General features: G+C 39.8%; 3 protein-coding genes across 3 annotated transcripts in view; 1 reads left to right on the plus strand and 2 right to left on the minus strand.

Moving 5' to 3' along the window:
- Positions 1–17,564, minus strand: part of LOC132798727 (neurotrimin) — a 68,286-nt gene that overhangs the window by 3,268 nt on the left and 47,454 nt on the right. Inside the window, exons 4-8 of the mRNA XM_060810686.1 lie at positions 16,156–16,372; positions 7,679–7,837; positions 7,489–7,617; positions 7,260–7,410; positions 863–1,005 (exon numbers count right to left, since the gene is read on the minus strand). Coding sequence (XP_060666669.1) covers positions 863–1,005; positions 7,260–7,410; positions 7,489–7,617; positions 7,679–7,837; positions 16,156–16,372 — 799 coding nt within the window. The remainder of the gene's footprint in view (positions 1–862; positions 1,006–7,259; positions 7,411–7,488; positions 7,618–7,678; positions 7,838–16,155; positions 16,373–17,564) is intronic.
- LOC132796314 (neprilysin-4) lies at positions 2,241–4,373 on the plus strand. The gene has a single exon (XM_060807450.1). It carries the CDS (start codon positions 2,271–2,273, stop codon positions 4,371–4,373), a length of 2,103 nt encoding a protein of 700 aa, XP_060663433.1. The 5' UTR covers positions 2,241–2,270.
- Positions 4,366–6,462, minus strand: LOC132796321 (membrane metallo-endopeptidase-like 1). Its single transcript, XM_060807461.1, has one exon. It carries the CDS (start codon positions 6,430–6,432, stop codon positions 4,447–4,449), a length of 1,986 nt encoding a protein of 661 aa, XP_060663444.1. The 5' UTR covers positions 6,433–6,462; the 3' UTR covers positions 4,366–4,446.

Below are 17,564 nucleotides of genomic sequence, written 5' to 3' on the forward strand. Positions count from 1 at the left end.
TATACAACGTGCAAAAAAGAAGCATAAAGTACAAATTTCTTCATCTGCGACATGTCCGTCTCTCCGTATGAAGACCTAGATCAGAAACTATAACGGATAGAGACAAAATTTTTATTCAACATTTGCAGATCGAAAAAATAGCAAATCAATAGTTTTGAAGCTAGAGTCGTCACAAGTTATTAAAAAAAAATTTAAATGTAAGTTGCGTTGTCAACCAATCTAATGTAGTACTATATCACAATATACTATATACCACATATCGCCTTGTATATGTTTTAGTTTTATTCTGCATATCTATTTGTATGTATGCTTCAGAATTTTTTGGTATATTAATTTAGTATATCTTAAGAATGTGGTTGAAGATGGGTAATCACAGTCTGGACTGCATCCTTACATGTTTTTTAGTGTCGCGTGTAAGTAAAATATGTTATTCTCTGTCTTGAAATTACTAAAATTAAACAAAAAAATAAATCACTTTGCACTTAATAATATAACACATAAATATATGAGCTCTATTTTGCTAAGAGTTGATTGACTCTTGAATAGTTTGACTGCCGTTCAGCTGGTTAACTATATTCTGCCTGGTTGACCGTTGGCTGTGGCCTAACCAAAAGTAATGACCACATTATTTGCCTGAAATTCCATCAACCAGCCTGGCTGGTAGTTGATCGCCACACACATTTGTCTGCCATAATTAAAGCCACAAATGGTGTAGTTTTCAATTGCGCCGTGTCCAAACAACAAACAACAACAAACATAAACAGAAAGGGGCATGTTTAGGTCAGCGTTTGTTATTTATCGTGCGTGCTCTATGCGCTGTGTGCGGGCCAATATTAAAAAGTATAAATAACATGGCACTTACTGTAGAGCTTTATGTTGCCGTCCATGTCGCCACGAGGATTCTTGGCGACGCATTTGTAGTTGCCATAATCGCTGCTCTGCACATTGGTTATCGTCAGTCGCATGGTCGCCTTATACGATGGATTGCCCGGAATCGTTTCGGTTCTGTAAATGATAATAAAGATAAAGGAGAATGCTTATTCTTGTAACTCAAACACAACTGGAAGGCGAAAACAAATGAATTGAATACAGCTAAATTGTAATCGCATCACACTAATTTGGGCAAGTTCAATGACAGCCGTGACTACGTCGTCCATCGTGGGTCGTGTACTGTGTGTGTTTGCAGTCGTTATAGGTCAGTGGCGAGTGTCGTAGTCACAATGAGCATCAATCAGTGATATCAAGGCCAAGGTGAAACTGATAAGCGGAGCGTCGTCAGCGTCGTCAACGCTGGCATCCATTTAATCAAACCAAATCAGAATGCGACCCGGCACACAAAATAAACCTCGGCGCACAGTGGCTGCCAAGCACTCCCCAGCAAGGTGTTGTCACTTTTGAAAGATTACAAAATCATGTAGTAAAAAATTACTTTTAACAAAGCAGAAATACTATTGTGGCTGAAGTATTTAAAATTAATTTGTTCTAAAGGTTCTACATTCGATTTAACGCACCTTTGCAAGATAATCCGACTTATATATAAATTTGTTACCTGAATTAATTTATATTCTTTTTGTATATAATGTATACCATATATGGTATACTATGTTATAAAAGCAATTGAACTCTCTATCTAAATTTTCAATTTTTATGCTTTAAAAATTGCAATTTAGCTGAAGCATCTGAGTTTTGATTAATAATTTTTAATCAAACACAAACAAAGACAAAAATAGTGAAAGAATCCAAATTATGGTACAATACGAGTACAAATCAAATGTTGGAATATTATGTTTATACAAGTATACGGCAAACAAATTAATCTTCATTTTGCTCACGATGGAATTTTGCTGATTTTTTTAAATTTGTTTATTTTGTAGTTCTATTTGCATTACATCAAAATTTACCATTGATATTGGCAAAAAAATAAAAAGTAAGACAATTTCGTAAATTCTAAAAATAAATACAAGAAAATTGTAGTTGTAGAAAAACTTCAATCCTTGCCTGGTATATTTTTATTAAACATAAATTTGCAGAAGAAATACAGAATATTATATAGTCTTTTATATAAAGGTATCTAAATCGTAACTGTATTTTTCAAGCAGTTAAATAACCGCTGCTTCCACTGTGCCGCCCTGCGATGAAGACTGACAGGCAGTCAACGCTCTAATATTGCACAGTCATCTGGTTAAGCTGCGCTCCGAGTCTAGTTCAACTAGTGGACACAGTTTTAGTTCCAGTTATAGTGCTAGTTATATCGCAGCAGCAGCCGCAGCATGCTCAAGCTCAGCCTCATTGGCTGGCTGCTGTGCTCGCTCACGTGGCGCACCACGCCCACCAGCTGTCGCCAGACGCGGCCAGCTCCCAGCATCCAAGAGCTGCTCGCCACTCAGTTGCAGAGCTACATGGACACCAAGGCGCGACCGTGCGAGAATTTCTATCAGTATGCCTGCGGCAATTGGCAGCTGCATCAGCAAGCACCGCAAGACAACAAGGAGGAGCAACCAGCAGCCGGACAGCAGCAGCATCAGCAGCAACCGCAAAGGGATCACCGCGAGGCACAGCAGGATTCACAACTGCAGCCAAGTGACACTCTCGCTGTGCTGGATTACTCGCTGAATCGTCAGCTTGAACTGTTGCTGCGACGTGGCAATGCGGCTGGCAATGAGAGCAGCGCCGAGGAGCAGCAATTGCTGCCGGAACTACACGAGAAGATGCGCAGCTATTATCGCGCCTGCAAGCGATTGAAACCCTACAATCTGAAAAAGTATCTGCAGCTGCTGCCGCCGAGCAACGGCAGCCACTGGCCGCTGTTGAGTCGGAGCTGGCAGCCGGAAAAGTTCAACTGGCTGGCTACAATTGGCAGACTTCGTTTGTATGGCTTGAATGGTGTGCTGATCAAGGAGCAGGTGCTGCCGCGCTGGGACGATTCAGGGAGCTACAGTTTATACCTGGACAAGCCCGGTTTGGTGGAGACAGCGCCCATGGGCGAGGGTGCCATGATCGAGCTGCTGTTGGACATTGGCCAGACAAAGCGGGTGGCCAATGAGCTGGCCCGCCAGGTGGACAGCTTTGAGCGGCAGCTGCATCGACTGCAGGAAGTGGAGGACGACGAGGGCGCCAAGGAGATGCAACTGGGCTATCTGGCCGAGGATTTGCCGCAGCTGCAGTGGCTCAACTACATGCAGCAATTGCTTGGCCCCGACTTGGATCTGCGCTCCACGCTCATCATACAGAATGTGCCGTACTTGCGGGCGCTGGACAAGCTGCTGCAGCGTCAGAAGCCGGAGACGCTGTGCAACTACATCATGTTGAAACTGCTCGCATTCCTGAAGCAGCAAGGTCCAGCGGAGATATCGCGAGTCGAGTGCATTGCCAGCTTGAGACGCGCCATGCCGTTGGCTGCCAGCTGGCTAATTGGACAGAGATTCCATGATCCGAGCAACGAGGCGATCGTGAGTGATCTATTCAGTCGTCTGAAGCTGCGCTTTGGCCAGCTGCTTGCCGAGAATCGTCTGCAATTGCAGCCACCGATTGTGCAGGTGTTGCGAGAGAAGTTGCAAGCCATGCGACTGCAGCTGGGCTTTGTGCAGTTGAATGATTCCGACCAGGTGGAGAATTACTACGAGAGAGTGCAGTTCAGTGCCCACAATTTCTACGGCAATCAGCTAGCTTTGCTGCGACTGCGCGTCGAACAGAATCACGAATTGCTGCTTCGGGAGAACAACTGCTCGCTGTCGGATCTTAGCTATCTGATGGAGTTGTGGCAGAGCAGCAGCTCGTCGCCGTTCTATGTAAAGCCGAGAAATCTGGTGATGCTGCCGTACGGCCTGCTGCAACTGCCCGTGTGGCATCGCAACATGAGCGAGCTGCAGCAGCACGCGATGCTTGGCTTTGCCTTGGCCCACGAGCTGTTGCATGGCTTCGACAGCTCGGGCATTGAGTACGACAGCGTGGGCAACATTATGGGACCCAGCGAGGAGATTTCTAGCAACGCGCGCTTCGCACAGAGCCTAAATTGCATGCAACAGCAACTTGCCACAGGGTCCAGATCGCTCAACGAGAAGCTGGCCGACTACGAGGCGCTGCGTGTGGTGTATGAGACGTTCTTTGGTGCAGACATGCTGGTGGATCGCAAGGAGCCAAGAGATCCGCTGCTGCCACAGTTCAGCCAACGGCAACGCTTCTTCATCAGCTTCGCGCAGTTCTTTTGCGGCAAGTTGCAGAGCCTCAGCCTGCAGGCATCGCAGCATCTGGAGCACGCTGTTGATGAGTTGCGGGTGCTGCAAACCTTGGCCAACTACGAGGAGTTTTCGCGTGAATTCGGCTGCGAGCGACGCACCAAAATGCAGGCAAAACAAAAGTGTAAAGTCTGGTGACATTTTCAATTATTATTAAGTACAGCAATAGATTGTTTATTGTTCAATATAAGCTTAAAACACACATTCAACATTACCACATCCGGCACTTTTTAGCGGGATGCATTTGGTCCACATCCTGTCGACAATTGTGGGCCTGGGCGAAGGCTGGAAAGTTGATCATCACCTGCCGGAGGCGTAACTCATCTGCATCGTGATCAACAAACTCCGAAGAGGTTCCATCGCCGCAGAAGAATTGTGCCAAATTCAGGAAGAACAGCTGTATCAGTGGTCGACTGGTAAACTCAGGCTGCGTCCGGTTGAAAGGAGAATCGTCAGCGAAGTAAGCATCGTAGGCTAGACGAATGCCTGTGATATCGGCTTCACGTTCGTCCAGATAAGCTGTTTCGTTGCTATTCATGCAGTCCTCGGCTACTTTGTAAAGCCTCTTTTCCATTATATCTGCACCCAATTCGTAGCCATTGCCTTGGAAATCAAAGTGAATGCCGCCGGTAACAAAGCCGTGCATCAACTCATGGGCGAGCATGAAGCCCAGCAAACTCATTTTGAAGACATCGTGAGCCTCGCTATGGAAAATCGGTTCCTGCATTATGCCATATGGCACAATGATTAGATTTTGGCGCAGCAAATAGTACGGCGTGGAACTCATTGCCGTATCCGAGTCGGTCATCAGAAAGTAACTGCTGGCGTTCAAAGCTGACTTGTATAGCTGACCAAACCAGCGACTTGTGCGGAACTCCAACAGCTTCAGGTGACATTGCGCGTAATTGTCGCCATCGGAAAAGTTCAGATCCGCATAGAACTCTTCAACAAACTTGGTTCGATTTACGTCTTGCGGCATGTTGCCAAATTTAATCCACATCCTCCTCGCTTTAGTTTGCAGATGTCTCAATTGATTGTGCGTCAGGCGCAGCCGATTGCCATCGAGCTCGAGCAGAAATTGTTTGCGCAGCTGTTCAAAGAGCTGCTGTAGATCGTCTTTGTGCTGTCGCATCTTATCGGCACTAATGAATCGCTGCTCGTACAGCAGACTTACGGCCAACTCCATGTTGCGACGCACATCCTGGATACAGGAAATCTCATCGTCAATGTCCATAGCCTCCTCGATGACATGTGATGCAAAGCGTAGCATTATGTATGTGGCAATCACCTCAGGGTCTTCGTGTTGAAGAAACTCAATTAGACCGACGAGATAGTCCATGTTATCAACTTGCACCTTATAGTTTGAGGCTACGGTCTGATTGCACACAATATTCACATAGTTTCGCCATTTGCCCCGCGTCCTCTGATCGAGTCGTCGCAAAGTTACGTCTACCGAGTCGCCCTCGGACAATCTTTCGGCCAAGGTGCGCACAGATAACTCCAAGTTCTTCACCTTGCCCGACAGGCTGAACGCCTTTCTTCTCTCCACACCCACCAACTGCAGCATCAACTTGGTTATTGTAGACGATTGCAGACGCTCGTTCTTCTCCTGAAAGCTGGGTACATCAATGTCAATTATGTACTTGCTGCTGTTCAAAATGTCCTGGTTGACGTCCAGTTTAAAGAACACATTCGACAATCCGTATCGCCGCAAACGTGCCAGTGTCTCCATCCATTGGAACTTTTGTCTGCCCCACGGATGAGATTTAGCTTTAAACTGTGGCCATGGAATCTGATCGTTGGGCGGCACCAGTCGCAGATAATTTTTGGAGTTTAGTGAACTCGTCTTTGTCTGGCGACAACTTTGGTAGAATTTCAAGACTTTGCTCTCGACTGCACTGAGTTGATTCACCGATCGCTGTGCCAGCTCATTCATGAGCAGAACAAGATTTTGATTTACAGCGTGATCGATTTTGCCAGTTATTTCGATGTAATTGTCATTCTCATGCACCTTGGCCCACTTGCCACACGCGTATCCATAGTAATCATCGCACGCCGGAATTGTTTCGTTCATATAGCTGAGGATTTCATTAAGAATTCGCGTATCCACACTTTCCGATTTTGCACTAGTTGCAAATATAATTAGAAGTATGAACAACAGTCCATTGAAGACGCGGCTCGTTCTCGATGTTGTCATTATCGCGATTATTGACAGACTGTTTTCACCTCAGCTCAGTCATGGCTTTTAGTATGTGGCAATTGTTGGCTGATAATGCTTAGTGTCAGAGAGACATATTCGCTAGATTACAACATTTATTGCGACTTGAACAAACAACGCAATCTGACCAAAATATATGAATCAAGTATTTGTCATTTTTGATCGCTACACAGGAAATTAAATCTAGATTGAAAAGTAGATTGCAAATCTTATTTTAAGATTTTTTCAATCTTAAAATAAATTAATCTTAAAATCTGATTTCTATGTTTAAAAAACCTTAAATCAATATGTTAAATTTGCATTTTAAGATTAACAACAACTTATTTTAAGATAAAATTTTGATTCAAGAATGTTTAATTTTGGATTGAAGAGAAGATTTAAAAACTTTTCATTCTTAAAAGAAAAATATATTTACTTGTTTCTAAAAATGTTTGAATTGCCTTTCATTCAAATTAGAACCTTATTTATTTATGCCGCAAATCATTGTAATCATTTGTGATCGTTGATCTTGAGTTCAAACTTTATATTCGGTTCGTATATAAAAAGGTGTATGTGGTTATAATTGTAACTAAAATGTGTACAAAAAAACGCAATCTATTTTTTGGTTGGCCTTTTTGGATCAATTTTAAAATTTTTACATTCTTAAAAGAAGATTATAATCTTAAATTTCAAAATTTTTTGCAGAATTTTGATCTTGATTTAAGAATAAAGGGTCAGTTTTGATATCAGTCAGTTTTGATATCATACAATCGCGACTTAAGATTTTATTCTAGACTTTAGCAAGTTTTTTCTTTCTGTGTACTCACTTGTACTTGGTGGACTCGGTAATCATTTGCTCATTCTCTCGCGTCCAGTAATTGAGGGATGTGGGATTGGCTTCGATGAAGCACTCGAGCGTCACATTGAAACCCATCGGAATCCCCACCAGCTGATGTGGAATCCAAACCATTGGTGAAACTGCGAAGAAGAAAAGAAGCAACAAAAAAAGCTGTTCGTATATTTGTAAAGCAATTCGCTGCGTTGGTGATAACTCACAGTCGACGCTGACTTTGATGCGCTTGGAGACGCTGGGCGGCACACCGTTTGAGGCAATGCAGAGATAAGCGCCCATGTGGAGGCGCGAGATGCGCTCCAGTTCCAACGAGTCCGTCTCCAGGTCATTCACTGCAACAATGAAGTTCTCAAATAAAACCAGAGCGAGAGAACGAGCTGCAGCTGGACTTACCTTCGAGCGTTTTGTTGATGACAATTTTATGGTTGTCATCCCGTTTCCATTTGATGGACGGCTCCGGGCTGCCTTTCGCCTTGCAGCGCAGTGTAACATTGTCGCCCTCGCGCACAATCACATCACTCGAGGTCAGCGCATCGTCAATGTTTGGTGGCACTGTAAGCGGTGGAGGGAGGTAAGGATATTTTCGAAATGGGTATTATTATTCATGCCAGCTAAACATAAACTCAAAGCAAGCAGCTCTTGATTTAAATGCAAAAACTTTTTGCATTTTTGGCAAACATCTTTGCCAAGAAAGTGGAAACGGCAACAAAATACAAATATTCCACAACAGCGAAAAAAACATCGCGAACTCAATATACTCTTATGGATCTTTGAAACATAATTCTGAAGAAATTACATATTAAGTATACGAATACTTATACTTATACGTATACGTATACGTATACCTATAAATTTATCAAAGCTTGTTCAATTAATATATTTTTCGAGCACTCAATTGATTGATCAATAATGATATCATTAAATATTCATAATTTCAATTCTCTTGCGACTATTTCTCTCGCGTTTAATCCCTCAGCTTAAGCCAAAGTAAACAACGAAAGTATGATACTCAGCTTAGTGAGCGTAGAAAAAAGCATTTCACGCATTGTTGAGTTTGACGCGCTGATTCAACTTTGTCCCGGGAGATATTTTAGTTTAAGCCTAATTAGCTTTGCTACGAGACTTTGGCCTGGCTAACTTCTGGGGCGACTCTGTTAATTTAAAAATCGATGCAGCCAACCTTCATCAAATTGTCATCAGCCTTCGGGGGGAGACGTCGCAGTCGCCGTCGCCGTCGTCGGCGTCTTTGTCGCTGCTTTCTGGCTTTCAATTGCTGACTGAACGTTTCTGTCAAACCCTTTTTTCTTTTGCTTTACTTTGCCCTTCAAGTCGCAAATCTGTAATGAAAAATCTATGCAAATCAAAGCGCACAAAGCTAGAGGCCATGGCTATGGATTTGGCCAGACCCAAAAGCCAGACAAGCGGACAGACATTCGAACGGTTGTTGGTGGGGAAGGGGACGGGGAATGGATTGAACGCATGGACAGTCAGATCGAAGGCTAAACTGGACATATGGACGACGCGGAGGGACTAAAGTACATATACTTGCTGACAGCCGCAGCTGCAGTTTGTCTCATTTGATATTCCAAGCGATGCCCGTAATCAAAAGATATCGCATGCAATTTTTTTCATTTCGCTCGCAGTCCGAACAAGGTCTTTGGGTCACGCGTCTGAAGTTGACGCGCCGCCAATTTCTATATATAGTACGTATTTATGTACATCAAGTAATCAATAATGCCAGCTAGCATTCAATGCATGAATATTTCACGAGAAATTATAGATAATTATGGGTATTTAGAGAAATTAGTAAAAGCTTTGCAATTTCGCAAACTAAATGTATTAATTTGATTTCATTTATGATAATTTAATATGCTGATTAGAATATTGTAAACAACTGAATGTAGTTGCGACTGACAATGAATAAATAAAATGCCAAATGAACAGTCTCTATTTAGTAAATAAATACAGTTAATATATAACCTGTAATATATGTAATTTATTTCAATTAACATCAGATAATAGAAAATAGATGCATAAATTAAAGAGCATGCATTTCGCTAATAAACTCAATTTATAAATCTCAACTGTTAATTTCGTATCGCGACGCTTCTTTAAGGCCAACAACCAGTTAAGGTTAAATCTCTACCTTTCGGTCACATCCCCCGTGGGGGGAATGAACACGCCGCATAAAACCAAACTGTAATTAAAAGTTGCAATTACTTGAACTTTTTCTATGCGCCTGTAAACTTTTGTCTCTGGCTCCTTCATCTTCTCTCGGCTGGCTCATAATACCCCAATAAGAAGAAGAAGAAGCGAGAACCTTTATGAGCCAAAAGAGAGACTAGAAAAAAGCAGAAGAAAAGGAAAGAAAAGGAAGAGAGAACGAAACTTTGTTCGAACCATTTGCTGTACTATTAATAAACGCTTGATGTGCTAATCGTCGAGCTGGACACGAACACATACTGAATCGCTCCTTGGGCAGCTGTTGTCCTCCCCATTTGACATATTAGTTTCTTTATTGATATTTAGCAGCTGGCGACAAAGGCGAAAACTTTTCCCACACACACACAGAGACAGCGACAGAGACAGACGTGTTCATACTCGTATTGTATATATTGTTTTCTAGGGTAAACTTTTCACATACAAGCTGCAAATTTAATTAGCAAAAGTCAACGCAATGATCAAAGTTTCGACTTTGAGGCCTGTCAGCCAGTCACATGCCCAATAAAGCATCCACATCGAATAACTGAACCCTCATTGCATCAATAATTTATAATTGTGAATCGCGAAGGGGATCAACATACAAAGTTCAGATAATGCGCCAAATTATTTAATTGCCGTGTCCGCTTGCCAAGTTTTTCGCTCTGCTGATAACATGAACTGGCCAAACGAAGCAACCAAGCAACCGAGCAACCAAACGAGCCATCTAACCATCTAATGAGCGGCAATTAGTCTTCATATCCTTACCGCACACGTAGCTCTATTTGAGTTTATTATGCGAACCATAAATTTTATGTTGCCTCCCAAAAAAGTTCGACGCTCACATCTAAATGCGACAATTAAATGCTCTTTTTGTTAATTTCATAAATATTTGTTTAGCATACAAAATATACATAGTTTTATTTTCTGTATATATTGATGCAAATATTTAAATAAGTTCTAAAATTTCTAATAACAGATAATAATTTAAGCCTTCATCATTCGCCATTTGGATTTAAACAATTTTTTAACTTAGGTTGATTAATATAATAAATAAGAAAGACATTTTCTTAGCATATCTGCATCGTGTCTTATTATTTTTATAATTTACCAGAGAATTATCGTTTAGCACATCGTTGTTTATAATCATGGTTTATGAATTTATTTTTTGTGTTTTTTATGTATACAATTTCTTGTCATTTCTTTAGACGATCAATTTATATCTCATTCATCAATACTCTCGTTTAATTTATTTGCTTATTTCTTTATTAATTTACTATATCATAGAACTATTCTTCAGCAAATCATTGTCACGATCATGTTTTATGGATTATTTATTATGTTTTATTTCTTTTTTAATTTTTTTAACCGGTGATCACTTTATATTTAATTAGACTACTTTGTCTTTTTAAATATATATTTTTTCTAATTACATTCTCGCTATATCACAGGCTAAATATGTTGGCAATAATGTGTAGTTGTTGGCAACAAAAAATAGGTAGGTAGTCGGTTGCTTTCAACTCAGCGGCGCATTTGCTGCTCCTCCCTTTGCTTGTGAATGTCAACGTTGTAATTGAATTTAATAAATTGCCTCATTATGTGAGCAGAAATTAAAAATTATGCGCCAACAGAGTAAACATTGTACAGTGGTCGCTTCGTTATAGTTGTTGGCTGTTGCTCGTTGTTGTTTGCCATGTTGTAGCATGTTGTTGCATTGTTGTTTTGCATTTTGTGCGGTCATTTGGCCGACTTTTGAGCTGGGGATTTCCCCCCAATTGCACTCACACCGAGCGCGCGATGCGATTCCCCGGGGCGCCCCAAAGTATGCAACACACAACGCTCTGCCAGTTGGAGCCGCATTTAAATGCATTTTGTGTGCGTGGCTCATAAATTCAAACGCGTTTAATGTTTGTTTTTACAGACCCCTCTCCCCTTCTCTCTCTCTCTCTCCACTGTCACGCAACAGCGTTTTATAATTTTGTGCCTTTTCGAGGAGATTTTATTTCATGGGCATCGCGCGCTTGTTTCGAAATCGGCATTTTCTGTTTGACTCAGCAAATTAAATTCACAAATGTTGCGCTACGCTCTCTGAAATTTATTTATTTATATACTCGTTTGCTGAACAACATACTGCATTTTTTCGCCTATTTAGATGATGGCAAATGCAACGTTTTAATTTCATTACATTTGCTGCACAATGTAATTATCATTTTTTCACCACTTAAATTGTTAAATTGAGTGCCCAAAGGGCCGTGTGGGCAGCAGGAGTGTCACGTGTTCCTAACATGTTTATGCATATTCTGTAAACTCAACCATATACAACCAGTAGTTTTTTCACTATTGCGCGTCATTTAATTTTGTTGGGCTTAATTGGATTTGATATGTAAATGAAATGCTTTTCATTTGATTTTATTTTGCTATATTTGACAATCTCAATTTTGTGTTTATGGTTAGGCATCCTTTTTTTTTGGCTGATGCGCGCTTTTGATTTTTTAATATTTTAAATAATTTGCTTGTTTGACATATGATAACTAAATATGCAGTTAAAAGAGTAACCCTCAATTACGATATAAATTCACCAGAGTGAAAGATTGAAAAAAATGTGCTGCAAATCACAATTGCAATTAAATATCTGGTTTAATGAAATACTCGAAATCCAACCATAAATGAATTTCTCATTTAGTGCATTGAAATTAATTATGATAAAAGCTTTTAGGTGCCTTTAAAGCCACTCTTAAATCCACGTTTACATCCAATATTAATGCATTTAATAATCTCCTGCAATAAGCGCAATTATATCAGAGCAGTAGAGGGTGAAACTAAATAGTTTGTTCTTTACACTTCATTTAAGTTGTGTCTTTGTGGGCAAAAATAAGATGGACAACCGTTAAATGCCGCAAATAGCTTGTGTGGTTTGAATTGTTTTTCTTTGTCGCACACCCAATGGAAACAACAAATAATAGTTTTGCAGCCAGGGTAAAGGAAAAGCGAGTCCACAAAAAAGTGCGCGATAAAAAAATTGTCGAGAGACGGACTTTGTTTACCCATTTGGCAGTTTTCAGCTTTCAGTTTTCGGTTTCCATTGTTAATTGTTTGGTTAGTTTGTTTTTTATTTGTTTGCTGTCATTGTTGTTTGGCTGCTGCTTTAGCAAGGACGCTCTCAATTGGCTGCGGCTCTTTGCCTTGCGGCATTCGCAAAGTTAACCTATAAATCTAATAAAAATGTATCCAAGTTTTCAATGTTCTAGGAAATGCTGGAATTTCGCATGAGATCCGCTTTTCAAGTTGACAAATCAACATCATCCGGTGGACAAACATGCAGCGCACTGAGCATAACGCACTAGACAGCACAGCAGAGAAAGATTTTTTTTTTGTTTTTATGGAAAGGGGATAGCGCAGCAGGACAGTGGACAGAGTGGGGGCAACAGACGTTTTGCGGCAGTCACATAAATCAGTTTTTGTGGCAAAACTTGAAAAATATGTGCGCAAACAAATGGCAACCAAGCGGAGGAGGCTGCACAACTGAAAACTGAAAACTGCGCCATGCAACAGTTAGGACGTGGACAAGCCAACACACAGAGATACGAGACAGTGGCAAGAGGCGGAGAGCAGAGAGAGGGGTAGAGGCAGACAAAGACTGCGAGGCACACATGCAAATGCGCGAGGACATACAGAAAAGGACACATATGCTGCACGTAGCAGGATTTTAGTTTAGGCTGGTCAGAAAAATAGAATAAAAAAACATGATCCATGAACCAACTTCACATGAAAATCGGAGCATACCTATATCTATATCTATATCTATATCTATATCTATATCTATATCTATATCTATATCTATATCTATATCTATATCTATATCTATATCTATATCTATATCTATATCTATATCTATATCTATATCTATATCTATATCTATATCTATATCTATATCTATATCTATATCTATATCTATATCTATATCTATATCTATATCTATATCTATATCTATATCTATATCTATATCTATATCTATATCTATATCTATATCTATATCTATATCTATATCTATATCTATATCTATATCTATATCTATATCTATATCTATATCTATATCTATATCTATATCTATATCTATATCTATATCTATATCTATATCTATATCTATATCTATATCTATATCTATATCTATATCTATATCTATATCTATATCTATATCTATATCTATATCTATATCTATATCTATATCTATATCTATATCTATATCTATATCTATATCTATATCTATATCTATATCTATATCTATATCTATATCTATATCTATATCTATATCTATATCTATATCTATATCTATATCTATATCTATATCTATATCTATATCTATATCTATATCTATATCTATATCTATATCTATATCTATATCTATATCTATATCTATATCTTAATTTCTGAACCCATTTCCTGCATAGCTTATATACCCTATTCAAAGTAGAGTGTGAGTATAAAATGCCTGTGGCATATTTTAATTCTTTTTTTATATTTCTCGTTTTCTTTTTTTGTTTTCTGTTTTGCCTGCTGACCAGCGACCAAAGTTGTCATAGTACTATTTTTTCCCCTGGTAAATTTGCCTTTTCAGGACTTTTGCCACATCAGCGTGTGTCGAGCTTATACTAGTATGTGTCTGTGTGAGATAAGTGTAAGCTTCGTTTGTATGTTGTAAAAAAAATGTAAAAAGGAAGAAAATAACAAAAAATTACAACGACATTGCTGGGAAATTCGTGAAGCGGAGTCTGCCTCTGCCGTTTTGGTCACGCCACGTCAAATTGCCAGAACACGCGTGTGGTGCGTGTGAGGCGTGTTATTTGAGCATTTTACAACACTGAAGCGTGCTTAACGGCTTTTTGAAAGTGCTATCAGAAAGCACAGAGAGCACACAAACATAGCACACACAGGCACTCAAGAGAGCGAAAAAAACCATAGAAAACTGTAGAGTCAGGCATATTGCAACGCTATGTAAACATGCAACGCTTAGACGAGCCTTGCATATATGCAGCAAGGTGTGTGTTGCACCATACTGAAGGCAGGGTCAGATAAATAAATAGACACTGTAACTGATTCAGGGGCTTAAAACATGATATGCAAGGTAAAAATTCAATTTTAAAGTCACAGGAAAGATTATTAACAGAATAGTTAAGAAAAATATTAGTTTACTTGGATTTCTTTATTACATTTTTGAAGCTCAACAAATTTATATGGTAAGAGCAACATTCTTTAAGCTCACTTTATTTCCAAAAATAAGGTCTTTTCGAGTAGATTATTTAATCAGAGCAGGAGTTAGAAACTTTGCACTCTGTTGCTTTCTATTTGTGTGAATAATTGTTACGCCTTGCCATAAAATACATATGAACATTTGATTGTGTTGCCGACCACTTGCAATATCTGCACATGCAATATCTGAAGGAGATTTTATAGAGTTTGCACTTTGATTTATGGTTGCCAGACTCTGGCCTTTCTTCATCGAAGATAAATTTTAATAATTTGCTATTTCGCATTGCACACTGAAGAAGTTTACACTTCTCTTCTTTTAGAAATTAAATTTGTCACCATTAATATTTCTGTATTTTTTAGTGTAATTGTTTAAACCAATTGTTAAGTGCAAAGTTCTTTCATTTGGTTTTTTCTTTCATTTTTTAATCATTATGAAAGGAAACGAAAGGAAATGAAAAGATGGCTTTCTTTGGCAAAAGTAATTTGGGATTTTTTGTTTAACTATTCTTAAATAATATTTTTTAATACCACACTAAAAGCTTAAGAGATTTATATGAAATGAGTACGAAAATTCAATAATAATGAAACATTGAATCTTATAACCTAACTGATATTTATTTGCTAAGAATTCTCTCTGGATTCTGGATGTCTTACTAAATTGTTGAACAAGTGTAGTGCAATTTTAGATGATTTTGATTTGAAATAATAGTTCAAGTAAACTGACAAATGAGTTTCAAGCTGATATGAAACAATATTTATCTGCTATCTGCTGGCAAAACTCTTGCAAAAATGTTTGTACAAGTTGCACATATTGTTGGCAGTGGCGACTGGCATGCAAACGCTTGCCACAATGCAGAGAATCCTGCTGGGACCGCCCATGGTCAACTAAGCAGAGATAGAGAAGCAGACACACACATACACAGGACAAACATAATTGCCATTGTTCATGCGGAAATGTCAAATCTATGCATGTGGGTGTGATGGTGGTTAGTGGTGTAGTAACATAAGGTGTAAATGTGGGCGATGGCATTTGAATAGCAATTTTTTAAAGCATACTTTTCAGGGCTGGCAAATGGCAAAGGCAACAACAAACGAATAAGTCATATACTATTTGTACGTTTGTTTGCCGTAATAAAGTGCTTTGTGTTGAATTTAATTGTATGTTTGTTGTTGACTCTTGTTGGCTGGCTGGCTGGATAAAACAAGACCTAAGCGGCTTTGTTGTGGGACTAACTAATACCTGGCCACAGTTTGTTTGGCAAATGAAATGAAATATGCAGGGGACATGTGTCTAAGTTGCGACGAGTTGTTCATGTAATGCGAGGCGCACGCCAGAACAAATATTTCAATGTCAGATGTGCTGACAAAGTTTATACACGCACACACGCACACAAACACACACGCACACACTCACATTAACTTACCGACTACTTTGACAAAGCCATATTGGGTTTTGGCCGTCACCGTGTTGATTTGGCACATGTAACGCCCCATGTCCTCCTCCTGGACATTGTTGATGTGCAGAAACCAGGTGCGATGCTTGTCGTGCTTATCATGCGTTACGCTAATCCTTGGATTTCGCGTTATCACATGATTGTGCACCGTCAAAATGGCCGACTGCTCAAAGTGCATCCACGCCACCTGCAAATTGCGACAAAGACAAAGACAAAAACAACAATAAGTTAATTTCAACATTAAAATATAATCAGCCCGTTTATCATTTTCAACATCGAAAACATCGTATCAAATGATCATTTATAAGCAGCTGACGAAAAAGTGTCAGCGCTTTTTTATTGGCAAACTTCGGCTCCATCATCATCAATTTTTATGAAGGATTAACGACGCAACGACACCAGCGCAAAAGGATGTTGTCCGGGCTGGTCAAATTGGTAAAGTTCGCCTCGCGTTGTCGTCACATGTGACAGCAGCTGCTGCTCTGTTGCAAAAGTTTGCTGCCTCCGTGCGTCATCAGGATGCGCATTCTGGACGCTCTCACTTATGCAATAGTTTCAATCGCCTCTCCGCCCCAAAAAAAACATCAACAACAACAAACAATTTATGCAAATTTTCAGCGTACATTGCTAAGACGAAGACGTGCCCAGAAAAAAAGGGAAAGAAACACCAAACAAGCATTGTCGAAGCCATTTCAATGATAAATTTCAACGCACACACACACATACACATACACAATAGCGAAGGAAGCAACATCAACAGACAAGTGAATAGTGGGAGATGCGTAGATCAAGATGGTAAGCAAAAGTCACTAGCAGAGGCGTCGAACGAGGGCAACAGAGAAGTAATACTATTAAGAGAAGTACAGCTGAAGGTATTACAGAACTCTTGTATGGATAATATTCATTAAGAAGAATGTAACAGCTAGAGTTGAAGTAATTATTTAGCAGGCTTATGATTGATATGCCGTGAGCAGCACTTTACTTGATAACTCTTAGAGAGAGAAAACTATCGTTGAAGTGTCCTCCTCGTGGCCACCTCTGGAGCGAATGCGAATGAGAAGTGATGTGATGTGGATGTGGATGATGCTGATCCAATGGGGAGCTACTAGAAGCTGCTTACAGCATTAGAGAAAGGCAGAGACAGCAGAGACAGATATTGGTTAATTTTTCAATGTCTGCAATGAAAACGTGCGACACGCCAGTCGAGACAAGACGAGACGAGACGCTATTCTCTTCCCTAGGGGGAAAAAAAATAGTTGTAGTCGATGGCGTTTATTTACATTGGCTCGTCGTCAGACTCTTTGGCATCTTTAGCTTCTGTTGAATAAAAATCAAGCAGCTGTAGTTTGCTTAAGTAGTTTGCCAGTGCACACTCTAAC

This window comes from Drosophila nasuta, chromosome 2L (assembly GCF_023558535.2).
Source record: "Drosophila nasuta strain 15112-1781.00 chromosome 2L, ASM2355853v1, whole genome shotgun sequence".
Lineage (NCBI taxonomy): Eukaryota > Metazoa > Arthropoda > Insecta > Diptera > Drosophilidae > Drosophila > Drosophila nasuta.